This window comes from Mobula hypostoma, chromosome 5 (assembly GCF_963921235.1).
Source record: "Mobula hypostoma chromosome 5, sMobHyp1.1, whole genome shotgun sequence".
Classification (NCBI taxonomy): Eukaryota; Metazoa; Chordata; class Chondrichthyes; order Myliobatiformes; family Myliobatidae; genus Mobula; species Mobula hypostoma.
In genome coordinates, this window is record NC_086101.1 from 179,611,474 (window position 1) to 179,636,372 (window position 24,899).

Below are 24,899 nucleotides of genomic sequence, written 5' to 3' on the forward strand. Positions count from 1 at the left end.
AGTAGAGGAGGCCATGGATTGACATATTGGAATGGGAATGGAAAATGGAATTAAAATGGGTGGCCACTGGGAGATCCCACTTTTTCTGGTGAGTTGCTGCTCGGTGAAGCGGTCTCCCAATCTACGTCGGGTCTCACCGATATACAGGAGGTCACCAGACACAGTATATGACTCCAATAGACTCACAGGTGAAGTGTTACAGCAAGCCATTCAGCCCATCATTTCTTCCCAGGTTGCAAAAATAATGTGATGTCATCTAATCCCGCCTTTCTGCCTTTATTCATCGCTCTGCAAGCCATGGACCCTAAGCATAACCAAATATGTTACCGACTGGTCTATAGTTATAGTCCTGCTTTCTTTGATTAGGGCATACCCAGGCAAATTTTCACATTGGTTTGTAGATGGCCGTTGTGTACGGGTACTGCAGTAGCTTGGATAGAGGTGTGGCTATTTCTGAACATCATAGAGTCATAGAGCAATAACTTATGGATACTGGCCATTCAACCCAACCAGACCATGCTGACCATGGTTCCCATCCATTCAGTCCTGATTTCCTGCAGCCAGCATATATTCCTCCAAGCCCCACCTTGCATATCCTGTCCAAGTGTTTCTTCATTAATACTATTATAGCTGACTCAACCATCTCCTCTGGCAGTTGGTTCCATAGACTCACTACCAAGAAAATTCTCCCTCATTACACTCTCACCCTAAATCTATGCCCATTAGTTTTGGACTTCCCTACCCTGAGTAAAAGACTGCTACCATCCACCTTATCTATGCCTTTACAAGCCTCTAAAAAGTCACTCATATTCTCCAACACTTCAAGAGATGAAGGCCTAGCCTGGACAACAACTCGCTATAATTCAAGGCTCTTGTCCTGGCAACATTCTCATAAATCTTTTCTGCACTCTTTCCAAGGCTGGCCTATGAGAAGGTGAACAAAACTGTATGCAGAACTCGTAAGTGCTCGCTCACCAACGACCTATATAACGTAGTGTCCCAATCCCTGTACTCAGTGCGCTGAACGATGAAGGCCAGAATGCTATACACCTTTTCCACTCTCTTGTCAACCTGTAACACTGCTTTCAATAAACAATGCACTTACGTACATTCCTTAGTCCTTCTGTGTGCTTACACTCCCCAGTGGGCCTACCATTTATAGTACAGGTCTTGTATTGGTTTGACCCAAAAATTAATGTTAGTGCTCATGTGAGTTTTGGGGATATAATTAGGTAAAGGATGTACCTAGTAAAGTGGCCATGAGTGTATGCCCGTGGTCTTCTGCTGCTGTAGCCCATTTGAGGGTTGGCTTGTTGTGTGTTCAGAGATGCCCCTGTGCACACCACTGCTGTAACGTGTGGCTATTTGAGATACCGTCAACTTCCTGGCAGCTTGAACCAGACTGGCCATTCTCCTCTGATCTCTCTCATTAACAAAGGTGCTCTCACCCATAAAATTGCCGCTCACTGGATTTTTTTTTTGAGTTTCACACCATTCCCTGTAAACTCTAGACACTATTATGCGTAACAGTCCCAGGAGATCAGCAGTTTCTGAGATATTCCAACCACCCTGTCTGGCAGCAATGATCATGCCACAGGCCGGTTAGGCCGAAGGGCCTGTTGCCGTGTTTATAACTATGAGTATACTGGGGTAAACTATGGGCCAATGTCCTGGTTCCTCCAAGCAGGTTACAATGCAATGGAGAAACAGCGAGCAATCAGACAGCTTGGTGGAGAGCTCGGCAGAAGTTCTGATTTGATTTGACACTGAGCTCATCTATTTTTAAGAACTCTACTTTCAGAGCCTAAGTTTAAAGCACATAAAGATTAGGCATTTTCAGAACATTGACAACCTGAAATTATCATGTCTGGATATCACCAGGCTGCCTAACCAAATGATTTGATTAATTGTAGATAAATGCCTATAGCAAGGACTACACCAGTCAGTTCCAACCAATGATTAGCCCACACAATATGTCTTTGCAGCCGTAATGACAGGGCCCATTAGTAATCCTCAGAATCCAAATTAATGCAAAAGGGCAGCTCTGATAGGTAGAGAATTTGCATTTCATTCACCACCTCATCACAGTTCTATTTTCTATTACACTGCAGAATCCACAAGGGAGAAAATGTGGAGGGTGGCTTATTAAATGCATTTGTTCACACAGTGCTGATTTGACTGGCATTTATTGTCCTGCCTTAATGATGCTGAATGGAGGAGGTAGTTTCTTTCAATGTACTTTTGTGTCCACCATATTGCTGGCATTATTATGGACCGGGTTGGGGATGGATGACAGATGTGAACTAAAAGCAACAAACAAGATGCTGGAGGAACACAGAGGGTCAAGCATCATCTGTTGTTGGGGGGACAGGGGAAACAAAAATGGGCAGTCAATATTTTGGGTTGAGACCCTCCATCTGGACTGGTGAACCAGAAGAGAGTTGATCGTGGAGTAGTACATCATAGAAACAGGCTGCTTGGCTCAGCAAGTCCAAGCCAGCCATTGATATGCATTTACGCCAGATGCTTCCCAACCTGGTGTCCATAGACCCCTCGGTTAATGGTGAAGCTCCATGGCGTAAAAAAAGTTGGGAACGTGCAATCCAATTTATATTTTCCCAACATTCCCTCAGATTCCACCATTTACCTATACACTAGGCTAATTTATGATGTCAAATAACCTACCTACATGTTTGCTTCTATTGTTACTATATCATTACACATTTAGTAACTTATGTATTTAATATTTAGCTGCTTCATTGGCAAATTTATATCTCTAAAATAATGATTCACAATACTGGCAGCTGCTCCAGTGATGTAATCACTACAGTGTCGTGGCTATCCCTCGAGGTCGAGGATGATGGCCTTTGTTCTGTTGATCTACTTATGGGCTCTCAAGTGGCTTATGAGTCCAATCTTAGCTTTGAAAGTTCTTCCACATTCAGGACAGGTAGTTCCAGATGGCAGATCAGGCTTTGGTTGTTGCTGCCTCTCTTTCCATTTTCTTCCCTTCTCTTCTAATTCTGCACATCTGTTGGCTTCGAAAGTTGCTGTTCCTTCTCGGATGATGACTTGCCAGAGTTTCCTGTCCTTGCCATTGTTTTCACAATGGTTTCCCAATTGTTGATGTCTACATTACCTCAATGACTACCACATCCAGGGCTAAATGAATTCCCTATCAAATGAAGCCAGTGCAATGGCGAAAACCAGACTGATTACTTTGTCAGTTGTATCCTGGGAACTTGAGTGCAGAGTGTTATATGAAAGCACAGCATTTATACATTTTGTACTATACTAAGTTAGAGGAAACAAGATGACAATCTCTATCCCTGCCCTCAGTTCCATAATTGTCCTTCTAACAACTCATGAGTCTTGCTAAAATTTGTTTTCTGTTCTTTCAGTTTCCTATTATATCTCAAACTTAACTGTTCATCCTACATTTTTATACTCAGTGGCCAGTTTATTGGATACACCTGTACATCTGCTCATTAGAAAGAAATATGATCTAAGTAACTTTGGCAGTGGAATGCCTATTGGTGCCAGATGGGGTGGTTTGAGTATCTCAGAAACTGCTGATCTCCTGGGATTTACATGCACAGCAGTCTCTGGACAGGAAATGGTGAAAAAAACAAAACAAAAAAAACCTCCAGTGAGTGGCAGTTCTGTGGGCGAAATTGTCTTGTTAATTAGATTGGTCAGGGGAGAATGGCTGAACTGCTTCAAATTGACAGGAAGGTGACAGTAACTCAATTAACCATACATTACAACACTGGTCTGCAGAAGACCATCTCTGGATGCACAACATGTCGAATCTTGAAGTGAATGGACTACAGCAGCAGAAGACCACAAACATTAACTCAATGGCCACTTTATTAAATTATACCTAATTATATCCACAAAACCTACATGAGCACTAACAATTTTAATATTCAAATGTATCAACCATGTACAGGATGTTTGCAGTGGTTATAAAAAAAACATTTATGGTAAGTCTTTTATACTTTTGTTTGCCTGGTCACCCTGCCCAGTGTTCTGCTACAGGTATGTTGAATATATCTGAGGACCAACTTAATGCCATGTGGGTTTGAGTGGAATAGCTAATGAAAGCCAAGCCTCTCAATTAATATGTTTTGCTTCAGCATTGCAGAAATCATCTTCTCCACAGTTGTTTAAATAGGAGCCACATTACAACAGGCACTATGGTAGTGTAGTGGTTAGCACAATGCTATTTCAGCTTGGGGTTCAATTCCCATGCCCACTCAAAGGAGTCTGTTTGTCCTCTCCATGAACATGTAGCTTTACTCCAGGTGCTCTGGTTTCCTCCCGTAATGATGTACAGGTCAGTAGGTGAATTGGTCATTGTAAGTTGTCCTGTGATTAGGCTAGGGTTAAATAGGCAGGTTGTCAGGCTGGAAGGACCTGTTCCACACAGTGAGTAAGTAAAGAAACAGGCCAAAGGGTCATTGCTGGTCTGAATACTTCTCACGAAGCTCTGAGTGGACTTGTTCCCTGCGTTAGTAGGCAGGGTTCGGACCCACATATCACTGAAGCAGAGCTAAAAATAGAGATTGTTCATTTAAAACAGAAATCCATCCTTTGCATTACTATCAACGGCATCAAAGTTAGCATTTCCACATCAAAGGACAGCTTCAATCCCACTCCTTCAGCATTTTTGAATCGCCTCTAATATGATAAGATAGACACTTAACTCCACAATCTAACTCATCATAATCTTACACTTTATTGTCTACCAGCCCAGTCTCTCTGTGACTGTAAAACTTTATCCTGTATTTTCCAAAGTTGAGAGAAAACCAGAAAGTGTAACTGATTTCAACCCAACACTGAAATTTTCCCCAAAATGTTCTCACTTTCCAGAACTCTTCATCTCATATTCTCAATATTTATTGCTAATTTATATATTATTATTTTTATTTCATTTGTTTTTTTCTTTTTACATTTGCACCGTTGTCTTTTGCATTTTGCTTGTTTGTCTCTCTTGTTGTAAGTGATTTTCCATTGATTCTGTTATGTTTCTTTGTATTTATTGTGAATGCCTACTTTGATAATAAATTTACTTTGAACTTTGAACTTCTGAACTCTATAAAGTATGTATATGTTATACATCAAAGTGGGAAATGAATACTGCTTTGTAATAAATTTACTTTCAACTTTGAACTTCTGAACTTTAAAGTATGTATATGTTATACATCAACGTATGTATATGTTAACTTATACTACTTTGAGATTCATTTTCTTGCAGGCATTTACAGGAAAAAGCAATACAATAGAATTTTATGAAAAAGATCTCTACATAAACAAAGACTATTGAACAACCAATGTTGAAAAGAGACAAACTGTGCATGTAAAAATAATACTGAGAACATGAATTGTAAAGAGTCCTTGAAAGAGAGTCTATAGGTCATAGAATTAGTCCAGAGTAGTGGTGAGTTAAGTTATCCACGCCAGTTCAGAAGCCTGATAGTTGTAAGGTAATAGCATTTCCTGAACCTGGTGGTGTAGGACCTTCTTTACCTGTGGTGATATCACGTGCAATGATGTGCCAGTACATGATTGGACAGAGCACTAAGCATGCCCGGGATTGCCCTAATGTTCCAGCACATGGCTGGGTTAAGACTTGTTTGTTTATTACTGTAAACAAAAGTTCTCTAATTCTTCCAGAATATGATTCTTTACTGTTAACCCACGGTACGTTTAAACAGAAGTAACATAATATTACCTAATGGCCAAAGGAGGTAATGAGAAGAGAGCCTGGATGGTGGGATTTCCATGGTAGAACTTCCAGTCAGGTGCTTCTTTCAGAAGTCTGGTGCAACTGTTATGGTCTGAGTATATATTGGTTAGTTGATATACTTCTGTCACATGTATGAGATACAGCAAAATACTTTTGTCTTGGGTGCCATCCATGAGGATCATTTCATCACATTAGGGTGTACAATGGAAAAGGAATAACAGAATGCAGAATAACATGTTGAAGAGAAAGTGCAATGCAAGCAGACAATACAGTGCAAGGCCATAATGAAGTAGTTTGTGAGGTTATGAGACCACCCATGGCCTCTTGCAGTTCTGTGCTTTTTTCAGGTTCTCGCCCATTCTTTCTTGTTGCCGAATGGCAAGCTGGGGGTTTGAGTGATCTGTAAGTTTTTGTGCGAGAGACAGGTTACATTTTGTGTGTTTTTGTTTCTTTTTCTTTTCATACAGGGTCATTCTTTCAACTTATTCTATGTTTTTCTGTCGTTTATGACTATCTGAAGAAGACAAATCTCTGCGTTGTATTCTGCATACATATTTTGCTAATAAATTAGATCTTTGAACCTTTGATGCCCCCAATGAATTAGATTGAGGGAGGGAGACTGAAAGTCTGAACAGTGCCACAACAACAACCTCTCACCCAATGTCAGCAAGACAAAGGAGCTGATCATTGACGTCAGGAGGAGAAAAGCGGAGGTCTGTGAGCCAATCCTCATCAGGAGTTCAGAGATGGACAGTCAGCAACTTTAAATTCCTTGGTGTTAACATTTCAGAGGATCTGTCCTGGGGCCAACACATGTGCAATTATGAAGAAAACATGGCGTGCTTTTATTTCCTTAGAAGCTGGCAAAGTTTTGGCATGACATCTAAAAATTTGACAAACTTTTATCAATGTACGGTGGACAGTATATTGACTGGTTGCATCACGGCCTAATATGGAACTACCAATGCTCTTGAACAGAAAATCCTACAAAAAGTAGTGGATATGGCCCAGTTCACCCTAGGTAAAGGATTGAGCGCATCTACATGGAGCATTGGAAAGCATCATCCATCAACCAGTGGGGATGACCACTCATCTTCGTTCAACTTCACTTGCCCCATCACTGATATGTTTCCACATCCTATGGACTCACTTTCAAGGATTCTTCATCTAATTTTCATAATTGTTTATCTATTTATTATTTATTTTTTAATTTTGTACTTGCACAGTTTCTGGTCTTTTGCACATTTGTTGTATTTGATGTCCTGTTGGGAGCAGTCTTTCATTTAATCTGTTGTGTTTCTTGGATTTACTCAGTATTCCCTCAAGAAAATGAATCTCAGAGTTGTATATGTTTACATATATGTACTTTGGTAATAAATTTATATTGACTTTTCAACTTTTATCTCATTGTACTTGGGGAGCATTCAATAGTTTTGTATCAATGGGTCAGGAGAGTTCCTGCGGTGGGTGGGTCTATGATTATGCTTGCTAATATAAGTTATATAGTTTTATTTATTTAGAGATAAAGTGCCATAACAGGACTTCCTGGTCCAATGAACCCATGTCTCCCAATTAAACACTTATGACCAGGTAACATACTTATCTGTACATCTTTGGAATTTAGATGGAAAATGGAGCCGCATAGTCATGGGGACGACATACAAGCTCTTTATAGACAGTGGCAGAATTGAACCTGGGTCACTGGCATTGTAATTACTGCAAATGCAAATTACATTGGGAGATAGAAAATACATGTCAAAAGGACAATGTTACGATAGTGTTGGGTGATTTCAATATACAAGTAGATTGAGTCCTGCCAAATGGTCTCAGCCCGAAATGTCGACTGTACTTTTTTTCATAGTTGCTGCCTGGCCTGCTGAGTTCCTCAAGCATTTTTTGTGCGTTCCTTGGGAAAATTAAGTTGGTGCTGATTTTGGATCCTGAGAAAGAGAATTTTTATAATGCCTATGAGATGGCTTTTTAGTGTAGCTTGTGGTTGAGCAGCTTGGGATCAGTTCTTCTGGATTGGGTTTTGTGTAATGAGCAAGATTTGATAAGAGAGCTTAAGGTAAAGGAACCCTTAGGAATCATTGATCATAAATTGATAGAATTCACCATGCAATTTGAGAGGGGGAAGCTAAAGTCAAATGCAGCAGTATTACTGTGGAGCAAAGGCATGAGAAAGGAGCTAGCCAAAGTTATTTGCAAGGGGACGCTAGTAGGGGTTAGGGTTCGGACTGCTTCCATTTACATCGTATGTCAATGATTTGGATGATGGAATGATGACTTTGTTGTCAAGTTTGCAGACAATAATAAGATAGGTGGAGGGGCAGGTAGTGTGAAGGAACAGGGAGACTGCAGAAGGACTTAGACAGATTAGGAGAATAGGCAAAGAGGTGGCAGATAGAATATAGTGTCAGGAAATGTATGGTCGTGCACTTTGTAGAAGGAATAAAAGCATAGACTATTTTCTAAATGGGATAAAGTTCAAAAATCCAAGGTGCAAAGGGACTTGGAAGTCCTCATGCAGTATTCCTTGAAGGTTAACTTGCAGGCTGAGTCGGTGAGGAAGGCAAATGCAATGTAAGCATTCATTTCCAGAGGACTGGAATATGAAAACAAGGATGTAATGCTGAGGCTTTATAAGGCATTGGTGAGTCCTCACTTGGAGTACTGTGAGCGGTTTTGGGTCCTTAGGTAAGAAAGGATATGCTGACATGGGTGAGGATTCAAAGGAGGTCCATGAAAATGATTTTGAGAATGAAAGGCTTATCATATGAGGAACATTTGATGGCTCTAGGCCTGTACTTCTGGAATTCAGAAGAATGAAAAGAGCTATCATTGAAACCTATTGAATTTTGAATGGCCTTCATAGAGAGGGCATGTCCACTCTATGCGGGGGGAGTCTAAGAACAGAGGGCACAAGCTCAATGTAGAGGGATGTCTATTTACAGTAGAGATGAGGAGGAATTTCTTGAGTCAGAGGATGTTGAATCTGTAGAATTCGTTGCCAGAACTGGCTGTGGAGGCCAAGTAATTGGGTGTATTTAAAGTGGAAGTTGAAAAATTCTTGATAAGACACTGTGAAAAGTTGTGGGGTTAGGGCAGGAGAATGGCATTTAGAGGGAAATGGACCAGCTATGATCAAATGGTGGAGCAGACTCAACGGACCAAATAGCCTTATTCTGCTCCTCTGTCTTATGGTCTTATGATCATAGTGTTGTCCAAACCTCTATATTGCTGTGCTACTCCATATATGTTGTAATGTACCTCAATCTAACTGGATCTAAATATTATTACTCTGTACATTTATAATAGGTAATCAGAATGAAAAGCTTAGACTGCCTTGCTTTCTTAATACTACTATTTGGAAGTTCAAATCACTGTTCTCTGGGAACATTCCTGTATGATGAATGCAGCAAACTTAAAAAATTTTTAATTTAGCATCTTAAAAGAACAACTGCTACTTTATAGAAGTAATTAATATAAATTGTGCAAATTGATGTAAAATTAAACACCTATTTGATTGTTCAGTGTTTCATAATTTATAAATCTCACAATCTAACAAGCTATAAAATCTGTAAACAAGCATATTAATTTCTGCATTTTAATCAGATGCACAGCACATAATGCAAGAATGTAAATAATAATTGTAAATAGTAACTTCAGTATGACTTTATGGCTTGGTTTATCTGCCTTATACAGATGCAAAAGGCAAAGACTAATTCCTTTCTGCCTTTCATAATATCAGGGGCAGCATAAATATGGATTTGGAATTGGCCCTTTCTCTAAGAAAAGTTGTGCTGGCATTGCAGGGAGTCCAGAGGAAGATCATGAGAATGATTCCAGGATGAAAGGGTTAATGTATGAAGAGTGTTTGATTGCTCTGGGCCTGTACTCACTGGAGTTTAGAGGAAAGGAAGCATATTAAATATTGAAGTAGCTAGATAGAGTGGACTTGGAAGGGATGTTTCCTGTAGTGATGTTATCTAGTACCAGAGGACAGCCTCAGAATAGAAGGTTGTTCCTTAAGAACAAAGATGAGGAGGAATTTCTTTAGCTAGAGGGTGGTGAATCTGTTGAATTTATTGCTGTGAAGGCCAAGTCATTGGATACAGTATATTTAAAGTGGAAATTAATAGGTTCTTGATTAGTAAAAGTGTCAAAGGTTACAGGGAGAAGGCAGAAGAATAGAGTTGAGAGAGATAATATATCAACTACAATGGAATAGCGAAGCAGGCTTTATAGGGCAAATAGTCTAAGTCTGGTCCTATGTCTTGTGGTTTTATAATCTTATGTTTTGGATTGGAATTGGAATGGATGTTAAATAAATGGTCTCTGTTTTGGGCTTACTGAGTGAAATGTTTGTGGTTCTGAGTTCTGCCAGAGAAGATTTAGATTTAGATTTAGATTCAACTTTATTGTCATTGTGCCGAGTACAGATACAAAGCCAATGAAATGCATTTAGTATCTGACCACAAATGCAAAGTATAGTGTTATTTACAAAATAACTGTGAATAAAGGAAGTGCTACAGCACACAAATATAAAAGTACTGAGACAGTACAATACGGATGCAATACTGCTTAGCGCTGTGATGTGAGGTTCAGCAGTGTCACAGCCTCAAGGAAGAAGCTCTTCCTGTGCCTGTTGGTGCAAGAGCGGAGGCTCCTGGAGCACCTACTGGATAGAGGAGAGTAAAAAGTTCATGGTTAGGGTGAGATGCATCCCTGATAATGCTTTTCGTCCTGCCCAGGCAGCGTTTATGGTAGACATCCATTAAAGTTTCTATGATGTTATACCTTCAATATAGTAACATTTCTAGGAGGAACATCATCGGACACAAGCTGGCACCCAGACACCAGCGTATTCCCTTCCTCCACTATCAACTCTGCTCTTAAACGCATCTCCCCCATTTCACGTACATCTGCTCTCACTCCATCCTCCCACCACCCCACTAGGAATAGGGTTCCCCTGGTCCTCACCTACCACCCCACCAGCCTCCGGGTCCAACATATTATTCTCCGTAACTTCCGCCACCTCCAACGGGATCCCACCACTAAGCATATCTTTCCCTCCCCCCCCTCTCTGCATTCCTCAGGGATTGCTCCCTACACAACTCCCTTGTCCATTCGTCCCCCCCATCCCTCCCCACTGATCTCCCTCCTGGCACTTATCCGTGTAAGCGGAACAAGTGCTACACATGCCCTTACACTTCCTCCCTTACCACCATTCAGGGCCCCAAACAGTCCTTCCAGGTGAGGCATCACTTCACCTGTGAGTCGACTGGGGTGATATACTGCGTCCGGTGCTCCCGATGTGGCCTTTTATATATTGGTGAGACCCGACGCAGACTGGGAGACCGCTTTGCTGAACATCTACGCTCTGTCCGCCAGAGAAAGCAGGATCTCCCAGTGGCCACACATTTTAATTCCACATCCCATTCCCATTCCGACATGTCTATCCACGGCCTCCTCTACTGTAAAGAGGAAGCCACACTCAGGTTGGAGGAACAACACCTTATATTCCGTATGGGTAGCCTCCAACCTGATGGCATGAACATTGACTTCTCTAACTTCCGCTAGGCCCCACCTCCCCCTCGTACCACATCTGTTACTCTTTTTAATGCACACATTCTTTCTCTCACTCTCCTTTTTCTCCCTCTGTCCCTCTGAATATACCTCTTGCCCATCCTCTGGGTCACCCCCCCCCCCGTCTTTCTTCCCGGACCTCCTGTCCCATGATCCTCTCGTATCCCCTTCTGCCTATCACCTGTCCAGCTCTCGGCTCCATCCCTCCCCCTCCTGTCTTCTCCTATTATTTTGCATCTCCCCCTCCCCCTCCAGCTTTCAAATCCCTTACTCATTCTTCCTTCAGTTAGTCCTGACGAAGGGTCTCGGCCTGAAACGTCGACTGCGCTTCTTCCTATAGATGCTGCCTGGCCTGCTGCGTTCACCAGCAACTTTGATGTATGTTGCTTGAATTTCCAGCATCTGCAGAATTCCTGTTGTTTACCAGCGTATTACAGCTGGTGGCCTACAATTTTAATCTAAGAAATGGGTTTTAAAAAACAATTTTAAAACATTCAGAAAGTTAAAGTTTAAGACATGGTCAAGATTAGGGTCCACATCCTGAAGGTATGACAACCAGTGAAGGGAAAATACCAAACAGTGAAGAGAAAAGAGTTCTTACAGATTGGTAAACTGGAGAGATTTGCAAGTGCAGGAATAGAAGAGACCCTGTATTGATCTGAATACAAGATTAATGTCTAACTTATCAGTAATACTGTGTATGTCACCAAGTGGGATTCGATGCTTTAAAATGGTAAATTTGGAAATATTCTTTCATCTGTTCTAGTGAAGGGGAGGAGGCTTCTTGGGTTAATTCCTTGGCTTTCCCAAACATTTTTTGATGAGGTAGGAGAGAAGGTTGATGATTGGAGTACAGTAGAAACTGTTCATATGGTTTTCCAGGAAGAGTTTGAGAAAGTTCGAAGTAATAAAAAGAAATTAAAATAGAAGGTTATATTAGAGGGGAGGGTTAGCTTGATCTTGGAGTAGGTTAAGGGTCAGAAACATATCTTGGACTGAAGTGTTGGTACCATGCTGTGGTACTCTATGTTCTATAAGGTTGGTTCATAAAATTGCAGACCAGAGAATTGCTAGCATGGAAGCAAAATTGGCTTAAAGCAGGGGTCCATAAGAAAGGTTGGGAACCCATAGCTCAAAAGTCAAGAAGTAGAGGATAATAATAAATGGTTCTCTTTCACACTGGAGGATTTTAAACAATGGTATCAGTTTAGGATACACCCACCGCCAAGACGAATGGTAGAATTTGACAGGAATGAGGGAGAGTAAAATCTTTACAGCTCATGTTCTTAGAATTATTTGTTTATTTGCACACTTGTTTATTTTCACAACGGAAAAGGAGGATCTTGACGATTGTAGGGATGATTTACAGCGGACTTGAGCATGTAGATATTAAAGAAAAGGATGTGCTAGAGCTTTTGGAAAGCATCAAGTTGGGTAAGTCACCGGGACCAGACGAGATGTACCCCAGGCTACTGTGGGAGGCGAGGGAGGAGATTGCTGAGCCTCTAGCAATGATCTTTACATCATCAATGGGGATGGGAGAGGTTCCAGAGGATTGGAGGGTTGCGGATGTTGTTCCCTTATTCAAGAAAAGGAGTAAAGATAGCCCAGGAAATTATAGACCAGTGAGTCTTACTTCAGTGGTTGGTAAGTTGATGGAGAAGATCCTGAGAGGCAGGATTTATGAACATTTGGAGAGACATAGTATGACTAGGAATAGTCAGCATGGCTTTGTCAAAGGCAGATCGTGCCTTATGAACCTGATTGAAATTTTTGAGGATATGACTAAACACATTGATGAATGTAGAGCAGTGGATGTAGTGTATGTATATGGATTTCTGCAAGGTATTTGACAAGGTACCCCATGCAAGGTTTATTGAGAAAGTAAGGAGGCATGGGATCCAAGGGGACATTGCTTTGTGGATCCAGAACTGGCTTGCCCACAGAAGGCAAAGAGTAGTTTTAGACGGGTAATATTCTGCATGGAGGTCGGTGACCAGTGGTGTGCCTCAGGGGTCTGTTCTGGCACCCTTACTCTTCGTGATTTTTATAAATGACCTGGATGAAGAAGTGCAGGGATGGGTTACTAAATTTGCTGATGACACTAAGGTTGGGGATGTTGTGGATAGTGTGGAGGGCTGTCAGAGGTTACAGCGGGACATTGATAGGATGCAAAACTGGGCTGAGAAGTGGCAGATGGAGTTCAACCCAGATAAGTGTGAGGTCATTCATTTTGGTAGGTCAAATATGGCAGAATATAGTATTAATAGTAAGACCTTTGGCAGTGTGGAGGATCAGAGGGATCTTGGGGTCCGAGTCCATAGGACACTCAAAACTTCTGCGCAGGTTAACTCTGTGGTTAAGAAGGCACAAGGTGATTTGGCCTTCAGCAATCGCGGGATTGAGTTCAAGAGCTGAGAGGTAATGTTACAGCTATATAGGACCCTGGTCAGACCACACTTGGAGTACTGTGTTCAGTTCTGGTCACCTCACTACAGGAAGGATGTGGAAACCCTAGAAAGGGTACAGAGGAGATTTACAAGGATGTTGCCTGAATTGGGGAGAATGCCTTCTGAGAATAGGTTGAGTGAACTCGTCCTTTTCTCCTTGGAGCGACGGAGGATGAGAGGTGACCTGATAGAGCTGTAGAAGATGATGAGAGGCATTGATTGTGTGGCTAGTCAGAGGCTTTTTCCCAGGGATGAGATGGCTAGCACAAGAGGGGACAGTTTTAAGATGCTTGGAAGTAGGTACAGAGGAGATGTTGGGGTAAGTTTTTTACGCAGAGTGGTGAGTGCGTGGAATAGGCTGCCAACGACGGTGGTGGAGGTGGATACGATAGGATCTTTTAAGAGACTCATGGGCAGGTACGTGGGGCTCAGAAAAATAGAGGGCTATGGGTAACACTAAGTAATTTCTAAGGTAAGTACATTGTTCGGTACAGGTTTGTGGGCCGGAGGGCCTGTATTGTGATGTAGGTTTTCAACGTTTCTATGTTTCTTTTTGCACATTGGTTGTTTGTCAGTCTCTGTTCATGTGTAGTTCCTTATTAACTCTATTGTATTTCTTTATTTTCCTGTGAATACCCGCAAGAAAATGAATCTCAATGTCGTATATGGTAACATATATGTACTTTGATGATAAATTTACTTGACTTGGACTTGGCCTTTGAGTGACTGCCTAAGTAGAAGGCAGTTGGGGTGAGCTGGCTATTACTCCTTTGTGTGTATGGTGTGCAGTAAAATAATTGGAAGCTTTGTACAAAATAATCTATATTGATATGCTTTAGCAGACTGTGGCATATTTTGATAGGTTTGATTAATACTCACTGAATTTGGAGAATTAATTACCAGTCAGAAGGACCTTTGTAGAATGAGAGGCCATTGTTATATGTAAGTCACAGGATAATGTCTGTGTCATTTCTTAAGTATTTTTAATGCGTAACAAAAGGACTGTGACCTGTTGTTTACAATGTATTCAGGAACCAATGATGTAGTATAATAACTAAATCTTAGCTTCAATCTTCATTCACACACCTCTGTCATGACCTCAGCAACCTTTTCTGACAACTTTTGCTTTGGAATTTTGCCAAAGTTCTGGGAAGAGGAATAAACTCTTTTGGCAGGAAAGCAGAATGAAGGTTGTGTTATTGAAAAGTCCCGGTGTACTCGTAGAGTGCAAAAGGCTTCAGTTTTAAGTTCATTCTTTCGATATTACAAAGTGAAAACGTCCCACATTTTTTGTTTTACTCAGGCCCTTCTTTGAGCTTTGTAAAGGCAGCTATTGAGTTCTACACTGCCCACATACAAGTGGTTTTTGTTCCTGCCCATTTTTATTTTGTGTGTTGTATTTATTTATTTGGCCGGCTGGTGGCACAGCGAAGATTCCCAAGTTCGAATCCAGCGTGTCGATCCCGGGCATGCTTTCCATCCGTGCCAGGTGGAGTGTCGAGCTCGCAACTCGGCCTTGAAAAAAAATCTGCACTGTGCAAAGGACGTGGGGGACCACTCACAGAATCTTTCCTCCAAGGCAACCACTTGAAAAAGTGGTCGCCGAGGCTCTGGCAGAGTATGGCACACACAAAAAAAAATTTTAAGAATCCGGTTTTGAACTTCTTGAAGGTATTTCTTTTGCAAGGTATAATTTTATAATCTGACGCATTTTCATTGCTCTGAGTGTCCTATTATCTAGGTGACCTTCGTATGGTGACCAGTGTAGGAAAGTTCTCGAGGCTACAGGGGAGCTTCCTCGGGACATTGCAGCTGGCCAGCAACTGCTGTGGCCAACCATGCAGCTGTGACTCGCAGTCCATGTCAGTGGGCTCAGAGAGGGCATTCTGCAGACTGAACAGTTTCTTTTGGGGATGGAGGTAGGGGAGAGAAGCAACACCCAGAAGGCCCTCTAATTTGCCTCTATATCTGAGTTAGTTCCTCTGGAGTCAACGTGGTTTGTCAGGGCTATGTCACAACACAAAGGATCTGCAATGGCTGGGAATGAGACATGTTTTGGTCTGTCCACTGCTGGAGGATGGCCTAGGCAAGGCATACGATCTCATCAAGGCCAATCTTTGCACCTTGTCTGTAAGTGGAAAGATCCAGAACTTTGGTAGATAGAGAAAAGAAAGATTATCCTATTGTTTTTGTTTGAGAGCGGAAAGAGGAGATAGTTTAATATCAAAGTCAAGTTTATTTTCATATGTACAAGTACATACAGTATATACACTGGTACAATGATAAAATTACCTGCAGCAGCTTCACAGACATACTGCATCAGATAAGCAGCATTCACAAGAAAAATATAAATTAAACAACTTATACATCATTATACAAAACAATTAAATGAAAATTAAAAATAAAACAAAGTCCATTGTAATGCAAAGCGATTAAAGTAGTCATTGTGTTGCTATACTGAGGTAGTGATTAAGGTTGTGCACATTGCTTCAAGTACTGAATGGTTGAAGGGATGAAGCTGTTCTTTAAACTGAAGATGTGGGACGTTAGGTTTCTTTACCTCTTGCCTGGCAGTAGCTGCGAGAAGATGACATAACTTGGATGGTAAAGATAGACGTTGCTACTCAGGGCAGCACTTCTTTTTGATACTTCTAATTAAGGGCAAGGTTGTGCCCATGATGTATTAGACTGAGGGAATTATTCCCTGCAGCTTCCTGTAACCCTACACATTTGAATTACCATGCCAAACCATAATGCAGCCAGTCAGCAAACACGGGGAATTCTGCAGATGCTGGAATTTCAAGCAACACACATGAAAGTTGCTGGTGAACGCAGCAGGCCAGGCAGCATCACTAGGAAGAGGTACAGTCGACGTTTCGGGCCGAGACCCTTCGTCAGTTAGCACTGATGAAGGGTCTCGGCCCGAAACATCGACTGTACCTCTTCCTAGAGATGCTGCCTGGCCTGCTGTGTTCATCAGCAACTTTGATGTGTGATGCAGCCAGTCAAGATACTTTCAGCAGTGAACCTGTAAACGTTTGGTAGTGTGTTCAATGACATGCCATACTTCTTTAACCTTCTACGAAAGTAAAGGTGCTGACACACCTTTACTTGACTGGAAAGTTATTTTTTTTCTTAGATCATTTGGAAGAGGGAACACCGCTGATTTGCAATTGAGGTATTCCCTGCTTTATGTCAGTGACTACATCTGAAAGGCATTTTTAGGATATGTAGAGTTTGTGAAAGGTACTACATAGATGAAAGTATTCCTTTCTTCTCCCAGTAGTGCTGCCCTTTTTGGTTGAGGAGTAGGAGTGAATATGCCATTGAGAAATGGAATAAGAAACTTTTGCTGCTAATTTAAAGCTTCCCATGAGGCTCTTTGGGCAATCTTCCAGCGAAATAATAGCTTCTTCTTCGACATTTCTCCAGACTGGAGAATTACTAGCTTTCACCATAGTTCTGTGGCTTCTAAGGTTGCTTTTGAAGTCAATATGTTGCCTGGAGACAGCTATAGGTGGCGTGAGAGCTACTAGACAGGTGGATAGAGTCATAGAGTACTACAGTAAAGAAACAAAACATTTGGCCCAACTAGTCCATGCCAAAATGTTATTCTGCCCAGGATTATTGACCCACACCTGGACCATACACCTCCCATCCATGAATTTAACCAAACTGCTCTTAGTTGTTGCAATCCAACCCACATCCACCACTTCCTCTAGCAGCTTGTTCCACACTTGTACCACTCTCTAAGCGAACAAGTTCCCCCTTCGGTTCCCCTTAAACATTTCACCTTTCACCCTTAACCTATGACCACTAGTTCTAGTCTTACCCAACCTCGGTGGTAAAAGCCTGCTTGAACTTACACTGTCTATACCCCTTATGATTTTGTGTACCTAATATACAAATGGGATAATGTGGCTATACTGTATTCCATTCAAAAACAAGCTCTGGATGCAGGGTTTTGACCCAAAACACCGACAATTCCTCTCCCAAGCCCATCTCGCATGACACCCAGCAGATTGTTTGTTGCTCCAGATTCCAGTTTCTCCAGCCCCTTGTATTTTGATACAATATTGTTACACTGCTGCCTAGGGCACCTGGACTTTTGACAAGATTTCATTGGATGAGTATTGACAATGGTGAGTCACCTGTCTTGTAGAGGCACTCCCTACAAGAAGGCAACCGCAAACCACTTCAGTCGAAAAATTTGCCAAGAGCCATTATGGTCATGGGAAGACCATAATCGCCTACGTCATACGACACGGCACATAATGAATGAGTGATGGTTGTTAGGGGTGTTGCACCCATTATTTGATTTCTTTGCAAAGTGAAACAAAATTGTTTTTGCATGATGGAAGGGCTGGATAATCACAAATTAGTGAGTCCTCACTAAATGTGAACTGACATTTCACAGCCGAAGGTAGTGGCCATTAACCATCATTAAACACTTAACTATGGTTAATTCGCCCACTGGAGTGTGGAATGTGGTCCTTTTCTAAACAGTCTGGATTATTGAATAGAATAATCATATGAAAACAGAGCAAGAATTGTAGTCATACAGTCATAGAAAACTACAGCACAGAAACAGACTCTTCAGCACAAGCTGACTATAAGTCCGTGCTGAACTATTATTTTGCCTAGTTCTATCAACCTGCATAGAACCTCCATACCCTTGCCATCCATGTATACAACCAAATTTGTCTTATATGTTGAAATCAAACCCGCATCCACAACTTCTGCTAGCAACATGTTTCACACCGTCACCATCTCCGAGTGAAGAAGATCCCCCTCATGTTGCCGTTAAACATTTGGCCTTTCACCCTTAACCCCTGACCTCTAGTTCTAGTCTCACCCACCCTCAGTGAAAAAAGGCTCCTTTTTTCCCTCTCCTTTCTCTCTCTCTCCTTTTTCTCCCTCTGTCCCTCTCACTATACCCCTTGCCCATCCTCTGGGTTTTCCCCCCCTCCCCCTTTTCTTTCTCCCTGGGCCTCCTGTCCCATGATCCTCTCATATCCCTTTTGCCAATCACCTGTCCAGCTCTTGGCTCCATCCCTCCCCCTCCTGTCTTCTCCTATCATTTTGGATCCCCCCTCCCCTTCCCACTTTCAAACCTCTTACTAGTTCTTCCTTCAGTTAGTCCTGACGAAGGGTCTCGGCCCGAAACATCGACTGTACCTCTTCCTAGAGATACTGCCTGGCCTGCTGCGTTCACTAGCAACTTTGATGTGTGTTGCTTGAATTTCCAGCATCTGCAGAATTCCTCGTGTTTGAATTGACCCTATCTATATCCCTCATGATTTTGTATACCTCTATCAAATCTCCCTTCATTCACCTGCAGTGCAGCGGAAAAAGTCCTGACCTCTTCAACCCTTCCCTGTAACTCACATCCATGTATCCTGACAACATCCTTGTAAATTTTCTCGGCACTCGTTTGAACCTTATCTGTGATGTCTGTCATTACAGACCTGGTTCTTCTACTTCCACATTCAGCCTTCTCTAGCCTTTCTGATATCAACGGTTACAAACCAATAAGTTCTGGATTGCAGTACCTCTCTTGATCCAGCTGTTTCTTCCAACCCCATCTCTGCCCTCCAGCTGGAACCACTGCTATGTTACACCATCCTTTCTGATCTTCCTCTCTCTTGATCCTGAGTAATTGGTCTTCAGCAGAGACCACAGCTTCCGGAATGTCTACTCCCCTATCTTAATGAACTCTGAGCAACATACAAAATGCTGGAGGAACTCACAGGCAGCATCTGTTGAAGGAAACGGAAAGTTGCTGTTTCAAATCGAGGCTTTTTATCTGAATAATGAACTCCAAGCCCAACATCAAGGGGGACTCTTTCTCCGCTGCCATTAACTACTCAGTTTCTGCTTTAATTGCTGCACCTACAACGACCAATATGAAGATAGTGGATCATGCTGCATTTACTCCGACTTATTTGAGAGTCCATTTGCAGTATGGAATAAACATGTTCTTCAGCCTCTAATATAAATGCAATCACATCCTCAGAAAAATGCAGAGTGGAGTACAGTTGCATATATAATGAAGACATTGGACTATCTCAGTTTTTTTTTTGTTTTTGTACTATTTTTATTTTAACTATTTAATCTACACATATATACTTACTCTAATTGATTTATATATATGTTTCTTTTTCTGTCTTTACCATGAACTGCATTGTACTGCTGCCGCTAATTTAACAAATTTCATGACGTATGCCGGTGGTATTAAACCTGATTCTGATTCTGCCGTGCCTTCTTTGTAATGGCACTTATGAGCTTGACCTCGGACAAATCCTCTGGAATTGAAAGTTGCTGACCCTCTTATTCTGATTACAGCAATATGGGCAGCAATCTTGATTGACATGGGCTTTGGCCAATCATTTCTCTTGTGCCTCACAGTAGTATTATCATTAGAGACATGGAACACCAATGATCCACAACTTACATGATATTGTTATAAAGAACTTTACTAACAAAAGACCATCAATCTACAGAATGAAAATCTATGAAAAGAAAGGCTTTCTAAAATCCTCATCTTAATTACTTTATTGGCCTATTATTAAAATAGATAGGGTCAACTAAAAATAATATCAGCCAGTGAGTATGAGCCTGTCCTAGGGCTGGGGGTCTGTCTATGTGTGTAAGTGGGTGGGTTGGAGGATGGAAAGGGGGGTTTGTCTTGCTGTTCTGATGAAAGGCCTCAGCTCGAAATATCAACTGTTAATTCCTCCTCATAGATGCTGAGTTCCTCCAGTATTTTGTGTGTGTTGCTCTGGATTTAAAGCATCTGCACAATCTCTTGTGTTTGCCTTGCTGTTGTGGTTGTCGCTTGTGTTGCTCTGCTGAACATTGTGGGCACCAGAATTAAGTTTAATATCATTGACATATGTCGTGAAATTTGTTGTTTTGTGGCAGCGTTACAGTGCAATACACTAAAAAATCTATAATCATAATAGGCATGCTATTTTGGCGACAGAATTAGTGACATCACTTGCTTTCTGCCCCAACACATCATTAGGTTGTGTTGGTTGTTAATGCAAATGATGCATTTTTCTCTATACTGTATACAAGATAGATGAGTGAATTGCAATCTGACTGGACTTGAATTAGGAATCAAAGAAAGTCAATTTAATCGATTAAGACCGGAGGGAACAGAGTTTATATCTAAATCTGTAGCAGAGTCATCCTGTGTTCACTTATGCGGCCCTGTGGACAACCTGATTCCTCGCCAGTGTGGCTGACTGATGCGTCATGGGAGATCGGAACATCGAGACAGTGGGTGCAGCTGACAGCGGCCTCTGAGCTCAAGCCATCGCCCTTTCTCGCTCTCTCTGTCTGTCCCTCTCTCGATGGTGAGGTTGACTGATTCTCGAGCTGGGGGAACGCGAAATAAAGCGACACTCCACACTGTAACATCGAAGCAGCGAGCTGGTCGCCTCCCCTCTCGCTGGGGAAGGAGTGATGCCTCATTAGACAGAGAGAGCAAGCCTGTGGGATATTGAGCTGTTGGGATGAACAGTGGTTTTTGATGGACTCTAGATCATGGTCTCTTTGGGGGCTTTACTATTGCTTGCCTGGTGGGTGGTGGAGGCTGATGCTTTTTGCTGAAACAAGTGTGGGGGCGAGGGGAAAAGGGAGGGTTGATACTTTGTTGCTACTTGTGTGTTGGAGGGGGGAGGGGGCATTTGGGGTTCTAACGTCCTCTTTGGGGTATTTCGTGAATGTCTGTGAAGAGTAAGAATTTCAGGTGGTATACTGTATGCATTCTCTGATATTAAATGGAACCATTGAACCATTGATCCAGCAGATGATATTTCCAGTAAAGTGCAGTGGATGGTGAATATGAGGCCCTCTGTTGGTCAGGGTCAAGCATGGATGTTGCTTTACAGCTGTCTACATCAGTGGTCCCTAACCTCCGGGCCGCAGACTGATACATTGCCGCGAAGCATGCAGTGGTGCAGTGGTAGCAGGGACGCACCCAGCACGTCTTTAAGAAAAAAGCCAAAATAAACAAGCTAATTAATTAGGTGCCGCCCGGCACGTAAATGTCGGCCCAGATCAGAGGCGATTGCCGATTTCACTTGTTCTACACAATCAGCAATCGCCTCTGATCTGGGCCGATGTTTACGTGCCGGGCGGCACCTAATTAATTAGCCTGTTTATTTTGGCTTTTTTCTTAAAGACGTGCTGGGTGCGTCCTGGCCACCTCTGCACCACTGCATGCTTCGCGGCCCGGAGGTTGGGGACCACTGGTCTACATGATGCACAAGCCAGGGCAGTATGATATGGGGCACAAGCAGGTTCCCCCTCTCCATGCAGACGATGAATCCAAAGGAATGGCAGAAACTGATATAACTCGGTACCATTGGTGTCACAGGAGGTGCCAGTCAGTATTGAACTCAATGTAGGACTGCTTTAGGGACTCCAGCTCCCGGTTTCTCTCATGGTTTACTCCAGAAGCTTTCCCCATGAATGTGTATGACACAAGGCAGTGGAGGTTTGAGATCAGAGTTTTCCTTCCAGATGAGCTGACAAGCTTCATTTGCCCGAAGCGATTGGTCTTAAAGTGCCAATAAACTGCTGTTGCCCTTTCTCCTGTCAGCAGAAATGACTCCGCTGGGCTTAGTAGCTAAGCCACACATGAAGGCCAGGAGCCGAACTTGATTGTTAGAAGCAATTTGAGATGCATGCCATTGGGAGTATTTAATAGGTAGTGGGAGCTTATGACCACTACCACCCATCAGCTATAACAACCTTAAAGAGCCAGGTGGGGAATAGTTACATGCAAATTATGTTCATAAACTCCATCATTAGTCACTTAAATCAGGGCAGTCACTTAACATGATTGACAGTGAACTTACACATTCATTCCACTGTTTGAGATTATCATTCTTTTGCACATTGGGTGTTTTTCAGTCTTTGTCTATATATAGTTATTTTTAAGAAATTCTACTGTATTTCTTTGTTTTGCTGTGAGTGCCTGCAAGAAAATGAATTTCAGGATATCATATAGTATACTGTACATACTTTGATAATGAACTTGCTTTAAACTTTGAAATTTAGTTTGAATTTTAAACTTCCATTGTCATGCTATGCTGTATTAAAAACTTCATGCGATCAATCAATTTGTTGTGACAATTCACTGAATATTTCTCCCATGTAAGTATGAGTTTTAGGTGAAATACAGTTGTCTGATGGAAGCTGATGATACTCAGTAGATTCCCTGCTTGATCAGTTTTTTGAAAGTGCTTCGATAAGACAACCTCTTGCTTATCATTTGATAAAATCCCAAACTTTGTGGATATTAACCCTATATGATTAGTCCAAGATGAAATCATTGCTTCATTGAATTTAGAGTACAGAGTGAGGCCATTCAACCCATCTGTCTGTGCTAGATCTTGGGATTCATGTTGGGAGTTTGATGTTATTGTTGCTGTTTTTGGTAAGGGAAGGGGTTGGAGGTTTGTGGTTTTTGATGTTGTGGCTGTCATTTTTCGGGTGGGTGATCTGTTAGTTTTTATGTGAGGAGGGGTCTGGGGTTTAGGGTTTGATGTTCTAGCTGCTGTTTTCCTGTGGGAGACCTGTTAGTTTTTGTGTGAGGGAGGGGTTGGGGGTTCGGGGTTTGATGGTCCAGCTGCCGTTTTCCATGTGGGTGATCTGTTAGATTTTTGTCCAAAGAATGGGGTGGAGGGTTTCGGGTTTGTAAGTTTTGTTTCTTTTTCATGTGTGGGTGGGGGAATTGAAGTTTTTTCTTTCAACAACTCTCATGGATTTTCTGTATTTCATAGCTATCTGGAGAAGACAAATTTCAGAGTTGTATTGTAATGCATACTTTGACATTACAATGAACCTTTGAACCATTGATATAAGAAATTTTAATGTCATAGCTTAAAATGTTACATATGACCATGGCTGACATAGGTTAAGCTACCAAGAACATCTTAAGCTACAAAGATCCTTGATGGGATGGGAAATCCATGGCTGGTGGTGGGGTGTGACTTAGACAAGTTGAGGCTGGTGTAACAAAATGGTAAATTAGCCATGCAATGTCTTTTTTTGCCTGTATGAGACATTTTTTATATGAATGAAGTTTAGTTATGAAGTAGAGCTTCATGTTATGAGTGGATATATTACTGAACTTTATGACTTTGCGGTAAAGTCTGCTTGTGATAAAAATGATTATGAGCTTCACTACCTGAGCAATAAATTTGTAAGACTGAGCTCTCTGCCTGTTATAGAATCTGCATGATTGTCTTATTAATTGGACTAAGATTATATAAAGCAGGATAGATGTACAACTGTGGTATTGTTTCCTTGAATGTTATACATCAGGGCAATTTTCTGGTTTATATACTTAATTATTTCTTAAATGTTGTAACCTTACATTGTAAATGACTGATCTATTACTTAAGAATTGTTAAGCAATTTCAAGCATCTTAGAAGTTTAAAAATTTTATAAGTTGCAACCTCTTGATTTTCCTTTGTTTTTATTGTGTGTTTCAGGATGTTTCGAGTGCTGTATCAAGTGTCTGGGGGGCATTCCCTATGCCTCCCTGATTGCCACCATCCTTCTGTATGCTGGGGTGGCACTGTTCTGTGGCTGTGGCCATGAAGCGCTCTCCGGAACAGTCACAATTCTGCAAAATAACTTTGAGGTGGTAAGAGGTGCTGGAGACACCTTAGATGTGTTCACCATGTAAGTAGTTCCTTCTCCTGACACTCTACTTTGGCCAGTTGCTCATACCACACATGGAAAGAGAGGTTGCAGAAGAGACGTAAAAGAATGGCTTCAAAGACGAAGGATTGTGTTGTGTACTTAATCTGGTGAAGCTGGGGTTGCTCTCCTTGGGACAGATGAAATTTGGGGGAGGCTTTGGAGAGGTATTTAAAATCCAAAAAGAGAAATCTCTCATGTTGGAGGAATCCTTTCAGGACAGTAAAATGGCATTTATTGGGATACCTGTTCAGTATCCTTATTCCAATCAATATCTATGAGATGCATTGGAAACACAGTGACTGAGAAGATCTACGGTCCATTCCCTGATCGATTGACACTGAACAAAAGAAAATAGGTGCAGGAATAGGCTAGGAAGCCTTCA

At 41.8% G+C, this 24,899-nt stretch overlaps 1 protein-coding gene across 2 annotated transcripts in view; it reads left to right on the top strand.

Moving 5' to 3' along the window:
- LOC134347196 (proteolipid protein DM beta) overlaps positions 1 to 24,899 on the top strand; it is a 283,085-nt gene that overhangs the window by 196,183 nt on the left and 62,003 nt on the right. For both annotated transcript variants that reach the window (XM_063049477.1, XM_063049476.1), the window contains exon 2: positions 24,304 to 24,496. In XM_063049477.1, the coding sequence (XP_062905547.1) occupies positions 24,304 to 24,496 (193 nt within the window). The remainder of the gene's footprint in view (positions 1 to 24,303; positions 24,497 to 24,899) is intronic.